Source organism: Platalea leucorodia (genome assembly GCF_965183815.1).
Source record: "Platalea leucorodia genome assembly, chromosome: Z".
In the NCBI taxonomy this organism is placed as follows: Eukaryota; Metazoa; Chordata; class Aves; order Pelecaniformes; family Threskiornithidae; genus Platalea; species Platalea leucorodia.
Window position 1 is genome coordinate 22,494,487 of NC_138858.1, and position 20,027 is coordinate 22,514,513.

A 20,027-nucleotide genomic window follows, 5' to 3' on the forward strand; every position below is an offset into this window, starting at 1 on the left:
CATTACCTATGAGCTACTGCCATTATATGGAAGGTTTGCAGGTGCTGAATTGTAGAATGTGCCTGGATTCTTGCCCAGATGAGAGACAGATGTTTTTAATTTCCCTCACCAGAAACACCTCTCCTTCCAGCAGAGGACAACAGTCAAGAGAAAGAATGACATCATCAATTGATACCAGAAGAGAATTTTGAAAGATTCCTATGTAGAAGATACTAGCTGTTAGTAGGAGCAATAACCTCCCCAGGCAACTAATTTCTATTTTCACCTGTTTGGGACAGCTTCAGACACTAAACCAACAGGTGCCTAGGTGGGTAGATACTTGGGCAAATAATCCCCAGCCCACCTCTTCTTGCCCTGAATCCCACATTGCATTCATGGTGCAATTTATGCAAAATTTATGCAAAAAGTTGTTCAGCAATAGTATGAAAATGAGCCTGGAAGAATTCCATGGGATATGGCCCTGATGAGAACGAGGGTCCAGGAGAGCTGGTTGATTTTCAAGGATGGTCCATCTTCACATGCAGGAAATAAAGCAAAGGTGGAAGGATGTCTGCAGGCATGAAAATGGAACTCCTGACAAAACTCAAGATGCAAAAAGGAAGCATACAAGAGGTGGAAGCAGGGAAGAATATAGAGAAACTGTCTTAGCATGCACAGATAGGGCTAGGAAATCCAAAACCCATCTGGAGTTAAATTTGGTGAGGAATATGCAAAGCAAAACTAAAATGTACAAGTATAACAGCAGCAAAAGGAAGACTAGGGAAAATGTGGGCCCACTGCTAAATGGGGCAGGGCAACTGGAGACAAAGGACATGGAAAAGCCTGAGGTACTCCATGCTTTTTCATCACAGTCTTTAGTGACAAGACTGGGCTTTAGCAACCCTAGGTCCATGAGACCACTAGAAAGTCTGGAGCAACGAAGGTGTACCCTTGGTGGAGGAGGATCAGTTAGGGAACACTTAAACAAACTGGACATATACAAGTCCATGGTGCTTTACTGGATGCACCCACAACTGGCTGATGCCATTGCAAGACCACTCTCAATTATCTTGGAAAGGTCACAGTGAGCAGGAGAGGTTTCTGAGGACTGGGAGAAAGCCAAGGTCACCTATGTCTTCAAGAAGCAAGATCCAGACACATCAGTCAACCTCACCTCCATCCCTGGGAAGGTGATGGGTGCAAACTGACATACAGAAAACTCCATTTAAACCTAAGAAGAAACTTATACTCTAAGAATGCTCAAACACTGGAACAGGTTTGTAGGTTGTAGAGATACTCAAAGCCCAACTCGACACAAGCCTAAGCAACCTGCTTTAGGTGACTGCGTTTTAAGCAGGGAGGTTGGACTGGATTATCTCCAGTGGTCCCTTCCAATCTCAATAATTGTGTACCCAAAACACAGGAAAAAGAACTCATCTGGGAAATCCCATTCAAAAAACCAGAATTAATGCAACATTCTTATTTATGGGTTTAGTTTTTATGATTTCTCACCTTTTTTAAATAAATATAATTTTTCTACCTCTCCCATTTTATATACCATTCCAAGTCCACCATAGAGCTAGTGGTTTTTTTGGTAGGATTTTTGTTTGTTTGTTTGAAAATCAACACCATTTATAGTCACATTACATATAACTGAAAACTGATTGAAAAAAAAAAATGCATTTATTCTTTGATAACTAGCTCTATGATTTACTGAGCACATTTTTAGAAATTCAAATACAAAATACATGCACTGCAGTTGGCATATACAAATGATATGCACAATTATAACATGCAAAAAAGTCATCCTCTTCAAGATAAAAATCAAAATGTGTTATCTTTCTTCACATTTGTTCCCCAGTTTTTCCAATTTTAGAGGGAACATCCACCATTGGTAATGAAAACTATAATTTGAAAAAAAATAGAAAATTCTCTTCTCTATTCCTGTAAAGTGACAGTGTCAGGCTGGTCCTTAACTTCAGCCGAAACTTCTGGGAGTCTTCCACTCTACATCTATCCATTTAATAGTGCAACTTAAATTTTGGGTGTCTTCCAGCAAATATGCACTACATATGAAGCTTGTTTAATTACAACATTCCCTTGATATGCCCACTCCTCACTTGGTATCATTTTACAATGCTAGACTCTAAATTGATATAGAAACTGAGAGCCTATATCTTGTATAGATATTAAAATACAGAAGCACAGTGAATTAATTCTAAAATGCATACCAATCATAGAAATAATACACACAATACAAAGATTAAATTATTATCTTTCATTTATTTGTACAATATTTTCTCCTTTCATCTGAATTTGTGGTCCTAACATCTGCTCTTTTTTGGAAGGAATTTTTCCTCTATAGAGCTGCATCTGCATCTGATGGGAAACTCTAACTCAGCTCTCAGATTGATGACTACACTATGCCTGAATCACAAACTAGTGATTGAGATGAGCCAATAACCCCACAAAGTGCCTCCCTTTCAAAACAGAGCAGGCATTAGGACCACAAAGTCAGATGAAAACAGTTCTTAAGGACTACATTTGATATTTCTAACTTGAAATGTGATCCACTTTCTGCCTTGTACTGTACCTCAAGCCTGCTTTTCTGTCCAGGAATTCTTGACACTGGCTAGGGAAGAGTGAGAGATTCATACACAGAAAACTGATCTTAAAACCTGCTAACAGGAGCAACAAAAACTCTAATTAAACTAGTTTCTGTTCTTAACTTTCTGGGACAGATTCAGGTACTACTTGGTGGGGTCACCATATAAATACTTGAATAAATGATCCCAGCTATATCTCTTTCTGAACTGAATACTGTATTTATGGAGAAACTTATGCAAAACTGAAAATGCAAAAGAACAGGCACAAAATCCTGTTGGCTCCCACAGCACATAAGCACTTGAAAATGGACGCAGTCTGCTCCACCTAGACATTGATAAAAATAAGCTGAAAGTATCCCTGAGCTAGTCCTCCTTCAGGCAAAATCATTCGTATCATGTCTCTTGGAAACATACAGATTATCTCCTTAAGTATTAGTGATACCAGAAACAATGCAATATTAACTGGTCCCAAGGGCTTTTATTTTTCTTTTATCAGCTCTTCAGCACTGAGTAAAGTATACCAATGCATAAGGGTAAGTATAAAAGTCAGTAAGTATGAAAAAGTAATCGTTTAGATTTAACTGTAACGGTGAAGAAAGAACACAGAGAACAGTGGAAACTTATTTCTGAAAGACCTTGCTTTAACAGAACTGTACCAAAAATCCAGTCATAATAAATCTGGCAATATCCAATTCTGTTGATAAAGTCCGTGAACGTGGTGCCTGAATGTCAATTTTATATCAGCACGTAATTGAAATTCAGCCTTCATCATCACTGCTGCTCCATGCGTCTTCATATGCTGGATTTAAGTGTTGTTGAGGCAGAGACTAAAGAAAATAAAAATTCTCTCAGTAGTTTGCTTAACTAAGAATACTAAAATCAAATAAGGGCAATACTAAAGGCATTTCTTAAATTACTATATGTAGACAAACTATTGTGTCTCTCATGGGTACCGGCATTTTTTTAACCACTTCTCTGGCCATTCTGCTGATCAGAGACAGGATACATTAAGGAAAGAAGTAGTACTCTATTTAATTCCAATTTCAACAAAAAAAATATCTGGAGCACTGACCGGAAGTTTTACAAATGTCTGGTGTAAAATATAACAGATAGGTATTACTGTGTTTGTTTTGAGTCACTGGTTTTAAGTCATAATTGCCCTGGTCCAGCATAATTGAGCACTACTGTCTCAATAAGTAGTCCTGGCCTCTATCCACATCCAACAACTATTTCTCTCCTCAACCCCCCTAGAGTCAAGCTAAAGGGTTTGTGCAGCTATGCAATGCACTGAATCACAGGTTTTACTTGGGATAATTTTTTTCCTTGTTTACTTCTGTCCTGGGTTCAGATTCTGGTCATACAGGCACTCAAATGGCTGTTCTAGCACATGAGAGGGAGCAGGAACTAGTGGCCTGTGGACAGCAGAACTGCTTCTTTCAGCGCTCATCTACAGTGCTTATCTACAACATGTGCAAACAGCAGCCGTAGCTTAACAGATTTCAAAACAACAGCACATATTACATACCTTCACCATGTCAAATTTAAAGGGGCAGTTCTAATCACAGCTGGGTAAATACTCTTGTTGCTGTGGGTTTGTTTTTGTTTTTCAGACCAAGAAAAAACAATTCACACACATCAAAATTCTCAGTTACAACAAAAACGTTCATTTCAGGTCAACTGAACACATTTTGGGTTTAGGGTATCTAACCTTTGAAACTACTTTTTTCTTCTGTGCTTAAGTGTAGGATAGTTTTGAAATAAGTTGTCTTACAAAGCAAAGCAAATGTTACAAGAATTTTATGCTTATCATTTTCCCATCCAAAATGGAACATTTCAGAAATTTTAAAAAGTGGAATTTTGTATGCTATGAGCCAAAACATCAATATACCCTGATTTTTTAACATTAGTAGAGTTTGCCAGACTCTGATTCTGTGAATGGTTTCAGTTCCTTAAAATCTAGAATTTTTCCCCCTCAAACTGTTCACTGACAGTTTTATTGCCCAGCTCTAATACTAAAAGAGAGAAAGTACTCTCATGGAAAACAGTGTTACATATGATGTTCCCTGTAATAGCCTGAACGGTTTGCCTCAGATGCTAGAATAAGTTCATTTAGAATCATCTTTACTATATTTCTGCATCAAAAATATTTGGCTATGAAGTGTGCCATCCCTAATCTTACTGTTTAATACACAGTATATTCTTAAACAATTTAAAATACAATCTTTGGCACCTTTCCAATTCCAAAATAGCATAAGAAACAGAAAACTGTATGGAAATTAAGCTAAAGTAGAAGTTGAAAGACTGATAGCCAAATGACAAGTACTACTTTTAATTAAGTGAGAAGCTAAAAGTCTGGAAAAGATTTTACTAGACTATGAAAGAAAATGTACTCTCAAAACCCCACAACAAGCAAAAGACTGCACAGAAACAATAGGTGATTCTCCTCTTAATTAGGAATTATGACAAATTTTGATGGTGAAACACATACTTAATTTCCACACACCCCCCACAAGTATAACAGCCATAAAAAGTATAGTTCAAACTCAAATTCATTACCTTTTCAGAAATGTCATCAGGAAGTGGCTCTCGAAGAGCTGGTATCCACGCAAGGATATTGCAATCTTTGCTACCACTATAAAGTTCCTTTAAGAAAGCAAGCAAAAATTACTTTTACACAAATTTACTGAACAGTAACATAGATAAAACGGTGGGAAAAAAATGTACGAAATACTTACTTAAAAATAAAGAAAAATATACGATTTCTAATTTGTACTATAATCTTGATAAACAGTATTTTAAGTTATATGCCAAAACAAAATGAATAAGTTTTTATATTTTCCCCCAGACTGTTCACCCAAACAGCTCTACCCACATTTAAATGAACTTTACTGCTTAAATGCACTTTTCTTCTTCCATTTCTCATGTCTCCTGAAAAGACACCTGTTTTAACAGTTAGGAAGCTTAAAGAGATGATTTATGTTCAATGGAGAAGTAAGGAAAAAAAAAAATTAATTATAATTAAAATTTTTTTCTTCATACTCAAAAATTTTAATTATAATTAAAAAAAAATTAACCAACTCAAAAGCATCTATTGCAACACATGTTAGAAGAGTGCATACGTATGGAACAAAGAAGTATTAAGTAAATGTAGTTTCAGTATGCCTATGGAAGGAAAAGAACAAAGAACAATTTGAAGCCTGTATCCTGTTGGGAAGACAGAGATAAGAAAGACCAATTTATTATTTTTAATATAAATACCTCTATTTATTATGGTACTGACTAAGGACTGAGATCCCATTGTGCAAGGCACCCTGCAAACACATGGAAGCAAACAGTCTCTACACCAAACAGCTAACAGTAAAATACAGCTTAGTTTTCTTAGTTCTTTATTAAAGGAAATACAGACTTCTCTGTCACTTTAAACTGAGGAAATTTTGCTAATGAGAAATACTGCATCATCTTTGCAGTAAATTTTGCACTAATAATGCTTCTATTTTCCAAAGTGCTACTTAAATGAACACGCATGAAGATACTCTTATGTGCCTTCAATCTTGAATCATACTCCTGCATATTATATGCAATGTCTGACAACACTTGAGCATTGCCATGCATTTAAACTGCCTGAGTGAAACATATAAAGTATTTTTTCTGTATGAAAGCCTTGCTTTAAGCATGTTTGGTTTTGCACTTAAACTAGCAACTCTGTGCATGTGTGCACATTATTAATGCATTGATTGAACAAAATTCAACAAGTTCAATAAATTATTACACTTCTGTCTTCACAGAAAGTCTCCTACATTATGTAGATTTAATTCTAGAACTGCATGAATTATGCTGACAGTTGGTGCAGGAACTTAATGCCTAATTCCTATAAATACCAATTTATGTGGGTAATCTTATTCAAGAGAGCTGACACATTCACTCTTGTAAAACTGGTCCTATGTATGAAGTTATTAATGCGTAAAACACATACAAGATTAGAGTTTATAATTTTATGAGAGAGAAACATCCTACTTATCTGTTTTAAAAGAAGACAGGTGAAATTACACCAAGGTATAGGCCAAATCCCACTTTATCCTGTCAGTACTCTACTATCTATCCTGTCATGCTCTACTCTGGCCTCCTGCCTTTGACAGGATACAGAATACCACTAGAACTTTAAAATCTCTTCCCACCCCAAAATCTCTCCTTGTGAGCAATGTCATAATGAGATCAGTGTACTTTCATTTAATCTTTATTACCACTTGTCTCACTTTCTGATCCTGGCATTGCAAGATCTTCAGTTAATATCCACTGCATTGAGTAATACTTACAATTAATTATTACAACCTGAAATGGTGACTCATACCTTAAGTCAGTCGAAAAAAGAAGCAGTGAGCTCCATGCACGTTTATGGTACAATATACGGAAATATTATGCTTTAAGACTCTGAGGAAAGACTGCAAATAAAACCTAATTTAACTTTCACTTATCTTTACTTATGAGCCTACCACTGGATTTGCCAAATACATTTGCAGATGTCACTGGCATTTCTTGAACAACAGAATTTAATTTAAAGCAAATTTCTTTCCTGATGTATACATAATATTTTGTGACATGTTATTCGTGCATGGTGCTTTACTCCATTTCTTTTTCTGAAACAGAAATGTAGGTCTTGTTTGTTTACTTAAGTTATTTTAAGCAGCTAATATGGCACAATGGTATCGAGCATGTTAGATCCAATAGTAAACATCATCTAAGAGATTGCACAATGATTTCCTCTTCCACACCCCTTTGAAATTACCGACCTCCTATTAAATTAATGGCTCTTATTAAAGGGCCAAATTCTGCAGTTCTTATTACTCAACCAGACTAACATCTTATTAACTTTACAGAGATATTTATGTAAGAACAATTTAGGCCAACAATAATATAGTGGATTTTATGGCTCTATTCCCAGGATCTCAAAAGGCATATATACACACATTAACTAAATCTCATACCACTCTGTGGAGACAGCTCCACACAATATCTCAAACACAAAAAGTATTCCACACAAACCTGCTAATTAATTTGGACATCGTAAGAACAGACAAAGACTAATATCATTGGATTGCAAACAGCTAGTTGCTTGGGTATCAGTGATCATATTTGATTATAATGGTTCTGAGCAAACAGAAGACACTTCTCACCTCAAATACATAATTGGTGCAAAGTTAAAGTTCCTTTTAGAGCCTATTCCAGTTATGAGGTGAAACAAAGGTAGTGATTAAAATACAGTTAATGAACAGAAAGAACGTGAGGGACTGGCAGCAATGCATATCCATCAGAAGTTCTGAACATAGAAAAAAATAGTATGAAAATCTAAGGACCAGATTTGGGGGTGGGTAGGACATAATCACTCAGCAGGGTTAAAGACAGCAGAAAAAGTTTAGAAGACTATTCATATGAAGAAAACTCTTAACAATGAGAGAGACTTGCTACTAGATGGAAATGGTAGAAACTATGCAGAAAAGATGTAGACCTTGGTTCATATGAAGATAGTGTACTAAATTCAAATGTGCTAGTAAGAAAAATGTTAGAAAGCCATCTGCTACACATTTCACCAGTAGATGCATAACTTATATCAGAAAGAGTTAGAAAGAGTTGTTGGCTTGCTTAAGTTAATCATGTTTAATATGTCTTGAAATACTACAAAGCTCAAAGTGAGCTAATATGCCATTCAGGGGGAAAAAAAAAAAAAAAAAAAAAAGAAAAAAAGTGGAATGATACAGATACAAATGAACTAACTGACATTTCTTTAATCCTAACCAAAGACAATGGAAAAGGTGATTAAACAATTCTGTTACTGTAGAGTTAAGATATAGGAATATAAACAACATCAGTCAACACAGTTTGCAACAAAGCAGGTTTTGTCAAGCAAAACTGATTTTATTTACAACTAGTAACTGAAAATAGAAATAAACAGCTGTGAATAACTTTGTCACATTGATTTAATATTGCGTACAAGAGTAAAACAAAACAGGTAACTATAAATTTTACAAGTGACTGCATTCTCAGAAAATGAGTTAATTGGGAAATAATTTCTATGAATTATATGAAGACTGATGAATGTACTTAGTTGTCTCAAGACAGAATGAGCTATTTGGAAGTCTAGGTGTGAACACAAACAGTCAAAATAACACTACTGCTACCTTTGGTGTTGACACACTGACTATAGTAATGTTATTTCATCATAATAAAAATTTAATACAACTAGAAGCAGAGCATTTAAAGAAAAAGAAAATCCAGTCACACTTCTAGAATATAGAACTGAACTCTGGAAAAGGGCAATTCTGAAAGAGAATCAGGAATCACAACAGATAAACACATGAATTTTTTGCCAACATAAACCCATAGCTATAGTAACTGACGCAGTTCTTGTATGCATGCTCACACATGAGTGATCCTTTTCTAAGGGTCTTAAAAGCGAAGATAGAGACACGATAAAGAGACATGCATTTCCAGGGCTGGAAAACATGATTTACATGGAGATTTAAATGAGCTTCACCTCTTCAACCTATCAAAAAGAACACGAAAGATGACTTAATATAAACACACTAGCACTTTTGTTGGGAAACTGTTCTTAAAAACACAAAGGGCTTTTTAAGCTAGTCAAGAACAGTCCAGAAAAGATGTGCCTTAGCTATAATGTGAATATTCCACCTTTCAGTGGATTTAGCATCTCACTGCCTATTCATGCCAGAACTGCTTTCCAGATCTAGCACAGCTTATTAGCTTGGGCTCTATTGCCTCATCTGTAATGTGTCCAAAGCTTTCAGTGAAGTCCATATCAGTGATAGGGAAACATTGTTTCAGTCAAAGTTACTGAATCATAGAATCATAGAATCGTTAAGGTTGGAAAAGATCCTAAAGATCATCGAGTCCCACCATTAACCTATCACTGCCAAGTCCACCACTAAACCATGTCCCTAAGCACCACATCTACCCTTCTTTTAAATACCTCCAGGGATGGAGACTCAACCACTTCCCTGGGCAGCCTGTTCCAATGCCTGACTACCCTTTTGGTGAAGAAGGTTTTCCTAATATCCAACCTAAACTTCCCCTGGCACAGCTTGAGGCCGTTTCCTCTTGTCCTATCACTTGTTACTAGGGAGAAGAGACCGACCCCCACCTCGCTACAACCTCCTTCCAGGTAGCTGTGGAGAGCCAGAACGTCTCCCCTCGGCCTCCTCCAAACTGAACAACCCCAGCTCCCTCAGCCGCTCCTCATAAGACGTGTTCTCTAGACCCTTCACCAACTTTGCTGCCCTTCTTCGGACATGCTACAGCACCTCAATGTCCTTCTTGTAGTGAGGGGCCCAAAACTGAACACAGTACTCAAGGTGCAGCCTCACCAGTGCTGAGTACAGGGGCACTATCACCTCCCTGGTCCTGCTGGCCACACTATTCCTGATGCAAGCCAGGATGCCATTGGCCTTCTTGGCCACCTGAGCACACTGCTGGCTAATGTTCAGGTGGCTGTCAACCAACACCCCCAGGTCCTTTTCTGCCAGGCAGCTCTCCAGCCACTCTTCCCCAAGCCTGTAGCATTGCATGGGGTTGTTGTGACCCAAGTGCAGGACCCGACACTTAGCCTTGTTGAACCTCATACAGTTGGCCCTGGCCCATTGATCCAGCCTGTCCAGGTCCCTCTGCAGGGCCTTCCTACCCTCCAGCAGATCAACACTTCCACCCAGCTTGGTGTCATCTGCAAACTTACTGAGGGTGCACTCAATCCCCTCATCCAGATCATCGATAAAGATATTGAACAGGACCGGCCCCAGTACTGAGCCCTGGGGAACACCACTCGTGACCGGCCGCCAGCTGGATTTGACTCCATTCACCACCACTCTCTGGGCTCGGCTGTCCAGCCAGTTTTTAACCCAGCGCAGAGTGCACCCATCCAAGCCGTGTGCAGCCAGCTTTTCCAGGAGAATGCTGTGGCAGACAGTGTCAAAGGCCTTACTAAAGTCCAAGTAGACAACATCCACAGCCTTGCCCTCATCCACTAAGCCAGTCACCTTGTCATACAAGGAGACCAGGTCAGTGAAGCAGGACATCCCTTTCATAAGCCCATGCTGGCTGAGCCTGATCCCCTGGTTGTCCCGCACATGCCGCGTAATGGCACTCAAGATGATCTGCTCCATGACCTTTCCCAGCACCAAGGCTGACAGGCCTGTAGTTCTCCAGATCCTCCTTCCGACCCTTCTTGTAGAGGGGCGTCACATTTGCTAACTTCCAGTCACCTGGGACCTCCCCGGTTGACCAGGACTGCTGATAAAAGGATGGAGAGTGCCTTGGCAAGCTCCTCTGCCAGCTCCCTCAGTATCCTCGGGTGGATCCTGTCTGGCCCCATGGACTTGTGAGCATCCAGGTGGAGGAGCAGGTCGGTGACTGCCACCTCTTCTACAACTGGGGCTTCACTCTGCATCCTATCTCCATCTCCCAGCTCAGGGGCCTGAAAACCCCAAGACTGACCAGTCTGACTATTAAAGACTGAGGCAAAGAAGGCATTAAGTACCCCAGCCTTCTCCTCATCCTTCGTGGCAATGTTTCCCTCTGCATCCAACAAAGGAGGGAGATTCTCCCTGGCCCTCCTTTTGTCGCTGATATATTTGTAAAAACATTTTTTGTTATCTTTAACGGCGGTGGCCAGTTGAAGTTCTAGCTGGGCCTTCACCTTTCTAATCTTCTCCCTGCATAACCTCACAACATCCTTGTAGTCCTCCTGAGTCACCTGCCCCTTCTTCCAAAAGGTAGTAAGCTCTCCTTTTTTTCCTGAGTTCCAGCCAAAGCTCTCTGTTCAGCCAGGCTGGTCTTCTCCCCTGCCTGCTCAACTTAAGGCACATGGGGACGGCCTGCTCCTGTGCCTCTGAGATTTCCTTCTTGAATAACGTGCAGCCTTTCTGGACTCCTTTGCCCTTCAGGACGGCCTCCCAAGGGACTCTCTCAACCAGACTCCTAAACATGCCAAAGTCTGCCCTTCTAAAGTTCATGGTAGCAGTTTTGCTGACCCCCTTCCTTACTTCTCCAAGAACTGAAAACTCTATCATGTCATGGTCGCTGTGCCCAAGACAGCCTCCAACCACCACATCGCCCACCAGGCCTTCTCTGTTTGTAAGCGGCAGGTCCAGCGGGGCACCTCCCCTGGTTGGCTCGCTTACCAGCTGCGTCAGGAAGTTCTCTTCCACACACTCCAGGAACCTCCTGGACTGCTTTCTCTCTGCAGTGTTGTATTTCCAGCAGAGATCTGGTAAGTTGAAGTCTCCCATGAGAACAAGGGCTAGAGACTGTGGACTCAAAGCAAGAGCTACCAGATTACCTTCTATGATGTACTCTATTGAGAGGTCATGAAAAGACATCACATGCCCTTTCTGCCTCAAATATTTCTGTCTGATATTTCAGAAACAAAAGATGAGAAAGGAGGAGCTGGAACATGAAGTACAATGCTCAGCACCTGAAGGCAACTATGTAACAGCCTTAAAATCCATACTAACATCCACTCTGCTCTTGCCACACCACAAGCCATAAGAACAATCTGTGATAAAGCATCTCATAACAAATCAAGCTTTGTTATCCTTAAGTCTTTTATTTCAAGAGAAAAATATACCATAGGGGGAGAGGAAAAGAAAAAAAAGGCAGAGGAAAAGAAAAAAAGGCTGTCAGCACCATGAGCCCCTGTAATGCTATAGCATTTCTTAGGTGAAGTGTTCTCAGATTAATTTAAGCTCATCATGTTCCCAACACTTCATCGAAACCATTCATAGATCCAGTGACTGGTATAACTACAGGCATTTGAGTAAGATCACTTTAGCAAAGTACTTGAGAGGTTTCCCAGTACTGATAGCAACACCAATGCACTTCACCTAAATGCACTTCACATTCTTTCTTACTGTTATCAGTCTTAGGTATCTCAGACAAATGTCTCCCCTTCAGTCTTCCAGAAAACAGGCAAAAGCCTTAACGCATACAATTTATTAATGACAATATAAGCCAAAAAATTACTATAGGTATACTGAAAAGTTACGTGTGTGAGACAAAATGAGTACTGGAAGACACCCAATACAGAAAGGGCCATCCCAAGAACTTTACCTAACTTTTCTTGCTTGACACATAGGCCACAGAACTCCATCTTATGTCAAGATCTTTGGTTAAAGCACATCCCTGAAAAGTTAGTTTGTGCAAATGGTTTGGCAATCTGCATAAATATTCCAGTCTGTCTGGAGTATTGTTTGTACTTTACTTACCTGAAAATTAGGTTGAAATACACAGCAGTTGACAGTACTATAATGCCCTCTAAGCATAGTTATCAGTTCTCCTGTGAAAATTGTATAAACAGCAATGGTACTATCATACGGTACAAAGGCAAACTCTGGATTACAGCCACAAGAGATGGTGAATTTGAGTCCTTTTCTACTTTCATTACAGACTTTCCCATAATTCACCTGTAAAATGAAGAATTATGTAGTTAGCTATTATCTAAAACTATAAGAAATAACTTCACATGAAAAGGTCAATTTCACTTCTTCTTTAACACCCAATAAAATTAATTTTAAGCTTCCCAATGTTAATACAACTTTTGAGATTTCCAATTACAGATGTCTATAAAGAGAATAATTTTTCTGTTCATTAAAGTTCACTCTCCTTAATAGCAACTTTAAGAAAGGGATAGAAAGATACGCCTAAAAATCAGCAGGTCCACACTTAGAAACAGAATTTGCATGGGCTGTTGCATGCCAGGTCTACACTGAACACCTAAACTATCACTGAAATTAGAAATGGTTCAGGAATTACCACCTTAAACATTTCCCTAGATGATCCAATATAAAAATTTTCTCTCAGATACTGAAACTATGAAAAGAACTCCTTATGCACAACAGTATACAGTTACAAATCATAGAATCATGGAATAGTTTGGGTTGGAAAGGACCTTTAAAGGTCACCTAGTCCATCCCCCCTGCAATGAGCAGGGACATCTACAACTAGATCAGGTTGCTCAGAGCCCCATCCACCCTGACCTTGAATGTTTCCAGGGATGGGGCATCTACCACCTCTCTGGGCAACCTCTTCCAGTGTTTCACTACCCTCATTGTAAAATATTTCTTCCTTATCCCTAGTCTAAATCCACCCTCTTTTAGTTTAAAACCATTACCCCTTGTCATACTGCAATAGGCCCTACTATAAAGTCAGTCCCCATCTTCCTTATAAGCCCCCTTTAAGTACGGAAAGGCTGCTATAAGGTGTCCCCACAGCCTTCTCTTCTTCAGGCTGAACAACCCCAACTCACTCAGCCTGTCTTCATAGAATAGGTATTCCAGCCCCCTGATCATTTTTGTGACCCTCCTCTGGACCTGTTCCAACAGGTCCATGTCCTTCCTGTGCTGAGGACCCCAGGGCTGGACGCAGCACTCCAGGTGGGGCCTCACCAGAGCAGAGTAGAGGGGCAGAAATCACCTCCCTCGACCTGCTGGCCACCCTTCTTTTGATGCAGCCCAGGAGACGGTTGGCTTTCTGGGCTGTGAGCGCACATTGCTGGCTCATGTCCAGCTTTTCATCCACCAGTACCCCTAAGTCCTTCTCGGCAGGGCTGCTCTCAATCCCTTCATCCCCCAGCCTGTATTGATACTGGCGATTGCCCTGACCCAGGTGCAGGACGTTGCATTTGGCCTCGTTGAACCTCCTGAGGTTCACACAGGCCCACCTTTCCAGCCTGTCTGGATCCCTCTGGATGGCATCCCATCCCTCAGGTATGTCAACTGTACCACTCAGCTTGGTGTCATCTGCAAACTTGCTAAGGATGCACTCAATCCCACTGTTGATGTCATTGATGATATTAAACATTACTGGTCCCAATACTGCAAGAATTTAGTCCATGGATTGAAGAAAAATTGATCTACACTACTTTCTATGCTGTAAGTGCCCTTTGTTTATTGGAGTTGACTGATGTTGCAGAAAACTACATTTCTGCAGTATATATGGCAGTGGGACGGCAAAGAACAGAAGGATAAGTCTCGACAACTCAAGAACTAGCCCTAAGGATTTCTCAGCAAGTCATCTCTTGCTCAGGGACAAAGGAACAGAGGAAGAACATCTGCAGTGTAGGGAAGATTCTGCATCTCTCTCTCATGAGTTGCCAAGAAACAGCAGAAGAATAGGTAGTATGAAAACAACTGAATGGCAAGCAGAAGGATGGCCTAAGTAAAGGGCAAAGAAAACGGATGAGAAGCAGGAGACTCATGAAGGAGAAGCAAATAAAGAATAACTTGCTAAATTGTTATGGACTAGTTAAGAGTGATAAAAAAAAGCTTCTAACCAAAGCTAAATCACCACTGAGAAATTCAATACTGTTCCCTATAAGGGCGGCTAGGATAGGAGCAAACGCTAGATTTCTAAGACCTGGCTTGAGAGGTGTGTGGGAAGCCTTGCAAATTCAAGTAGTATACAAAGCATAGCTTATTAGTGTCTGTACGTTTCAAGCTCTTGACAAGTCCTATACAGATAAAAATCTCACCAAAGGTGGAAAGTGGAAACTTTCCAAACATGCTAGGAAGTATTCCAGTTGGACGTATCAGTCTAATTAGGTCCTATCAGACATCAAAAGGGTATTAATGAGAAAATACAGAAATATATTCATGAGAACAGTATAGCTTAACTGTAAACAACCTTAATTAAAGCATTAGAATTTTGTCAAATAAAATATACTTTGTTTTTCACGAAGAGGGAGAAGTCCACTATGAGCACCTGGAATTCACACATTATTTTATGGCTTAAAAGAAGCATTTCTTCTAATAAAAGTAACAGTATTTTAAATTTTAATTAATTAATACTACATAGCATTATATAAAAAATATTTTGTTTTCAAATAGTATTGTGCTAAAATCTATGCTTTTAATTTCTGCTGAAAAACAGAGATTCCCTTACATGTACAATGTTAGTAAAGCTCTCTGGGTTAATTTTAAAGCTCCTTACCTAAGCCTCATTGCCTCTAGTTAAAAAAAAAAAACAAACTTAGATGTGTGAAATCTTTTGACTATAAGCTAACAGATTTGTAAAGTCTAGCAGGTAAATATTCTAACAGAAATATCTTGCTTTGTCAGGTTCTTGATCCATACTATATCAATTGCCTGAGTCCAAAGTTTGAGGCAAATAGAAGCATCAATCAGCATGAGCCAGGCAAGAATACTTGTTGCTCTATTTTTAAAGTATGCTCTTTCATAGCAAAGAGCACTTATGTAAGAAAAGTCTAATAAAAAGGAGTTCTGATAAAATCTCTCAATCATCATAAAAATGTCTACAAAGAGATTTCGATTAGCATACAAGTAGGTTGATGTTTTTTCATATTGAGAGGATATTTTCATGAGATGTGAAGCTTATGTCACTTCCTTTGTGGATAATACTGCTCATTCTGTAGACTGTGTTTGTAAATACTGTGTTAAATCTTGTTAATGCTAGTCATTTTAAGAGGCATATTACTCTGCTGATAAAGAGCAATTAAACTCCTTTACACTGCATGTGAGCAGTAACAGCAACAATTCCCAAGCCACAGCACTGCTCATAACAAAGGCATGTACAATGAAAGGGAGGAATAGAGGCTGGGAAAAGTAAATGATATGGATATACTCAGTGTAAATGTTCCTGCTTGATAGAGGAGCAAAGGAAAGGATGCTGCCAAAACAAAAACTGAAGAAAGATCTTAAAAACTGCCTTTGTTCTTTGAGCACACAGACAAACAGAAAACCTGCTTCCTTCTGTTTGATTCTTCCCATACTCAGTGAATCAGGACTTCCTATTCGTTTTTGTGATAAAGGAAGTACGCAAGATGCGTACGAATCCAACATTCATTTCTCTTACTAACTGAAACAATCCACTAAGCCCCAAATTTGGTTCATTGCTCAAAAAAATTCATATGCATGGCTTAATTTCTATACCTTCTGAAAGGTATAGAAAAAAAATTATGGAGATCAAAAGGACTGGGTAGTAGGGGAAATAAAGCGACTATGGTGTGAACCTGTATTACCTGTACATGCATTTATTCATCTGCTGGTGCCTTGAAATTATTTTAAGCAATACCTCTAGGCAGTGTGTGAAAATACAGTACTCTGGACAATATCATTCTGCACTTGAAAAAGCAAGGCAGGATCAAGATATTCCATACCAAATCAGAAAATTGTAAACTAGCCTATGAAACAAGTCAATGAACTAACAGGCACAGAAAAACAAAAAAACAGTGATCCAGCTGGTGACAGGAGAGTGAACAAACTGTATTATCTGCTTCGGTGATGGTGATTTGAAGACAGAAAGATGCCTGTATATGAAGTGCTGAGAACAAGCTGGTAAATACTGGTAGTGTGGAGACAGAAAAGGCCTTTCATTTAAGTGTCTATAAGGAATTCTTTTTGCTGTGTTCTGAAACTAAGCATCAAAAGTAAAAGATTTCTAAGGTAGAGTAAATTTTTTTCCTTTCCTGATAGCAATGTCAGACCATAATCATGACTGGGTAAAATCACATGGAAACTGACTTACCTAGTATGTCCTTCTTTCAAAATAAACACAGGAAACAATTTTCTTTACTGAACAGAAAATTAAAACAGCAACCTTCAGCAAAAAAATAAGCCATAGAAAGGACTGGAGGAGCACTAGATATTTAATTGCACCCTTGCCACCATTTGGCTGCAATGCAATTGTAGAAGGATAAATATTTTTAACGCTGCTATACAACTCCACAAAAACACAAAGAAAGTTGCAATAAAGCCAGGCAGTTAATCAGTGAAACTCTCCGGTATGGATAACTGCCCTGTGGATGGCACACTGACAACTAATAGTTAAAAAATAAAGTTTCTACGAACAGTCACTGCATATTAAGGTTTACATTGCTGTCTGAAGTGTTTTCAGCTACGCTCACAAATCAAGGAACTTAAAGTTACAATATTCAATCTTTAAGTAGATTCAGGCTTCTTAATACTCTGTTATAGTAAGTAGAAATAAGAAAGGAAATCTGGAAAAAAAATGCTCACAAAATCTTCTAATGATGAGATTAAGCAGCTATATCCTTTATGAAGACAAATAAATATCCAAAGTTGTAATGACAATTCCACAAATTATAAATCTTCTAAAATTAAGTGCAACCAAAAACATAACCAAAGATTCCTGAAAACTTACTAACGTGTTTTCTCCAGTGGAGCTGTTCCAGAGTCGCATCCGATCATCTGTACCAATGGTCAACAGATGAAGTCCATCATTTGTATAGCATAAACCATTAACTCTCCCATTGTGAGCTGTGTTTGCTGTCAGGAAAAAGAGCTGGTTCAGATTTCTACAGAAGAATTACTATTTTGTATACACATTTTTATTTCAATGTATAGCACCGAAAGTACCGTTTAAATGGTAATGTACCAGCAAATTAATAATTTAACTCTTGGTTTATAAAGGCATCTGGCTGGCGACTGGTCACCAGCAGTGTTCCTCAGGGCTCAATTCTAGCGCCAGTGCTGTTCAATGTATTTATCAGTGATCCGGATGCAGGACTTAAACGCACCTTTAGCAAGTTTGCTGATGATACCAAACTGGGAGGTGCTGTTGACTGTCTCAAGAGACAAGAGGCCGTGCACAGGGATCTGGATAGAGTGGAGCACTGGGCAATGATCAATGGCATGACATTTAACAAGAACACAATGTTGTAGTCTGCACCTAGGATGGAGTAACGCTGGGCACAAGTATGAACTGGGAGAGCAGTGGGTGGAGAGCAGCCCTGCAGAAAGGGATGTGGGGGTGCTGGTCGACAGCAGGCTCAACAGGAGCCAGCTGCTTGCCCTGGCAGCCAAGAGGGCAAACCGCATCCTGGGGTGCGTCAAACACAGCATAACCAGCCCGTCAAAAGAGGGGATTATCCTGCTGTATTCAGTGTTGGTGTGGCCTCAGCTTGAGTACTGTGTGCAGTTCTGGACCCCACGATTTAAGAGGGATGTGAAGGTCCTTGAATGCATCCAGAGGAGGGCAACAAAGCGGGTGAAAGGGCTGGGAGACATGTCCTGTGAGGAGCGGCTGAGGACTCTGGGCTTGTCTAGTTTGGAGAGAAGGAGCCTGAGGGGCGACCTCGTTGCTCCCTCCAGCTTCCTGAGGAGGCGAAGTGGAGAGGGAGGTGCTGAGCTCTTCTCCCTGGTATCCAGCGATGGGACATATGGGAATGGTTCAAAGCTGTGCCAGGGGAGGTTTAGACTGGACATCAGGAAGCATTTCTTTACCGAGAGAGTGGTCAAGCACTGAACAGGCTTCCTAGAGAGGTAGGTGGTTGATGCCCCAAGCCTGTCAGTGTTTGAGAGGCATTTGGACAATGCCCTTAACAGCATGCTTTATCTTGGTCAGTCCTGCATTGGTCAGGCAGTTGGACTAAATGATCGTTGTAGGTCCCTTCCAACTGAATATTCTGTTCTATTCTATATTGTTTATAGACTACTATAAATGAATTCCATTGAGTTTACCCTACAATACTGCACAGTCTTAAGTATGTTAAAGTAGCTAAAGTCCAATTCAGTGCTACTGCAGCAAACTTAATTATGGTGCCCATAAATTAACTCACTGAAAAATGGATAAGGTATCTCTGCATTATACTGCAGTACACAATTTAGACATACCTTTTAAGTGTTACCTGTTTTTCAAAGATTTTATAAAAAAAATTGTTAGCTGCATTTAGTTCAGTTCAGCTGTATTTCAATATATTTAATATCCTAGTCTGATTGCCATTATATTATCAAAAAATCATCCTGAACCTATCAGACAGAGAAATAAAGTTGAAAAGAAAGTTGTTGTATTTGGACAAGACAACATGTCATTCAAAGGAATGTGTGAAATGGCACTAATTATCTTGGGAGTTACATAGAATTTTGTTTTTCATAAAAGAAAATTTGTCCACATTTTTCTTTTTTTGTAAGTCTTAGAATTCTTCAGAGCATTTTCATGTCAGTAATTTCTTGAATTTCCATGAAATTTAAAATTGTCAAAACCAAACATCTATATTAGCATACTACAATTTACATAGGAGAGAGCATGGTTATTAAAAGAGATACTTACTGCTACTTCATATACTCCTACTGTATATTTTGGAAAATTAGTTTGACTTTACAGAGATTTGCATGTATTTTTCTAAACGCAATTTAAGTTTCACATAACAAGTCAGACTGACTTGTAGCTTTAATCACGACCATTTATACTATGCAAATCTCTTTGTTCAGAACCATGATACACAGTTGCTACTTTGTGATTCAGTTCCAAATACTATGTGGTTCTACCTCAGAGCATCAACTGTTCAAGTATTTTTTTGGACTGCCATACTAAATATATTTTGTCCAGAATTCACCAAAATTAATGAACTATAAAGTTCAGAAGCTTTTCTTTAATTTAGTTTGTTTGGTGTTTTTTGGTTTG

At 39.1% G+C, this 20,027-nt stretch overlaps 1 protein-coding gene across 6 annotated transcripts in view; it reads right to left on the bottom strand.

Annotated features, from left to right (window-relative positions):
- Positions 1-1,767: 1,767 nt before the first annotated feature.
- The window catches only part of ERCC8 (ERCC excision repair 8, CSA ubiquitin ligase complex subunit), a 33,651-nt gene continuing 15,391 nt past the window's right edge, over positions 1,768-20,027 (bottom strand). For 2 of the 6 annotated variants that reach the window (XM_082336339.1, XM_082336337.1), the window contains 4 exons: positions 17,766-17,890; positions 12,854-13,051; positions 5,142-5,228; positions 1,768-3,412 (listed from right to left, as the gene is read on the bottom strand). In XM_082336339.1, coding sequence (XP_082192465.1) covers positions 3,344-3,412; positions 5,142-5,228; positions 12,854-13,051; positions 17,766-17,890 — 479 coding nt within the window. In that variant the 3' untranslated portion in view covers positions 1,768-3,343. Of the gene's footprint in view, positions 3,413-5,141; positions 5,229-12,853; positions 13,052-15,117; positions 15,191-17,765; positions 17,891-20,027 lie in introns of those variants that run through there. The other 4 variants (XM_082336336.1, XM_082336335.1, XM_082336338.1 and 1 more) reach the window with 3 other exon arrangements.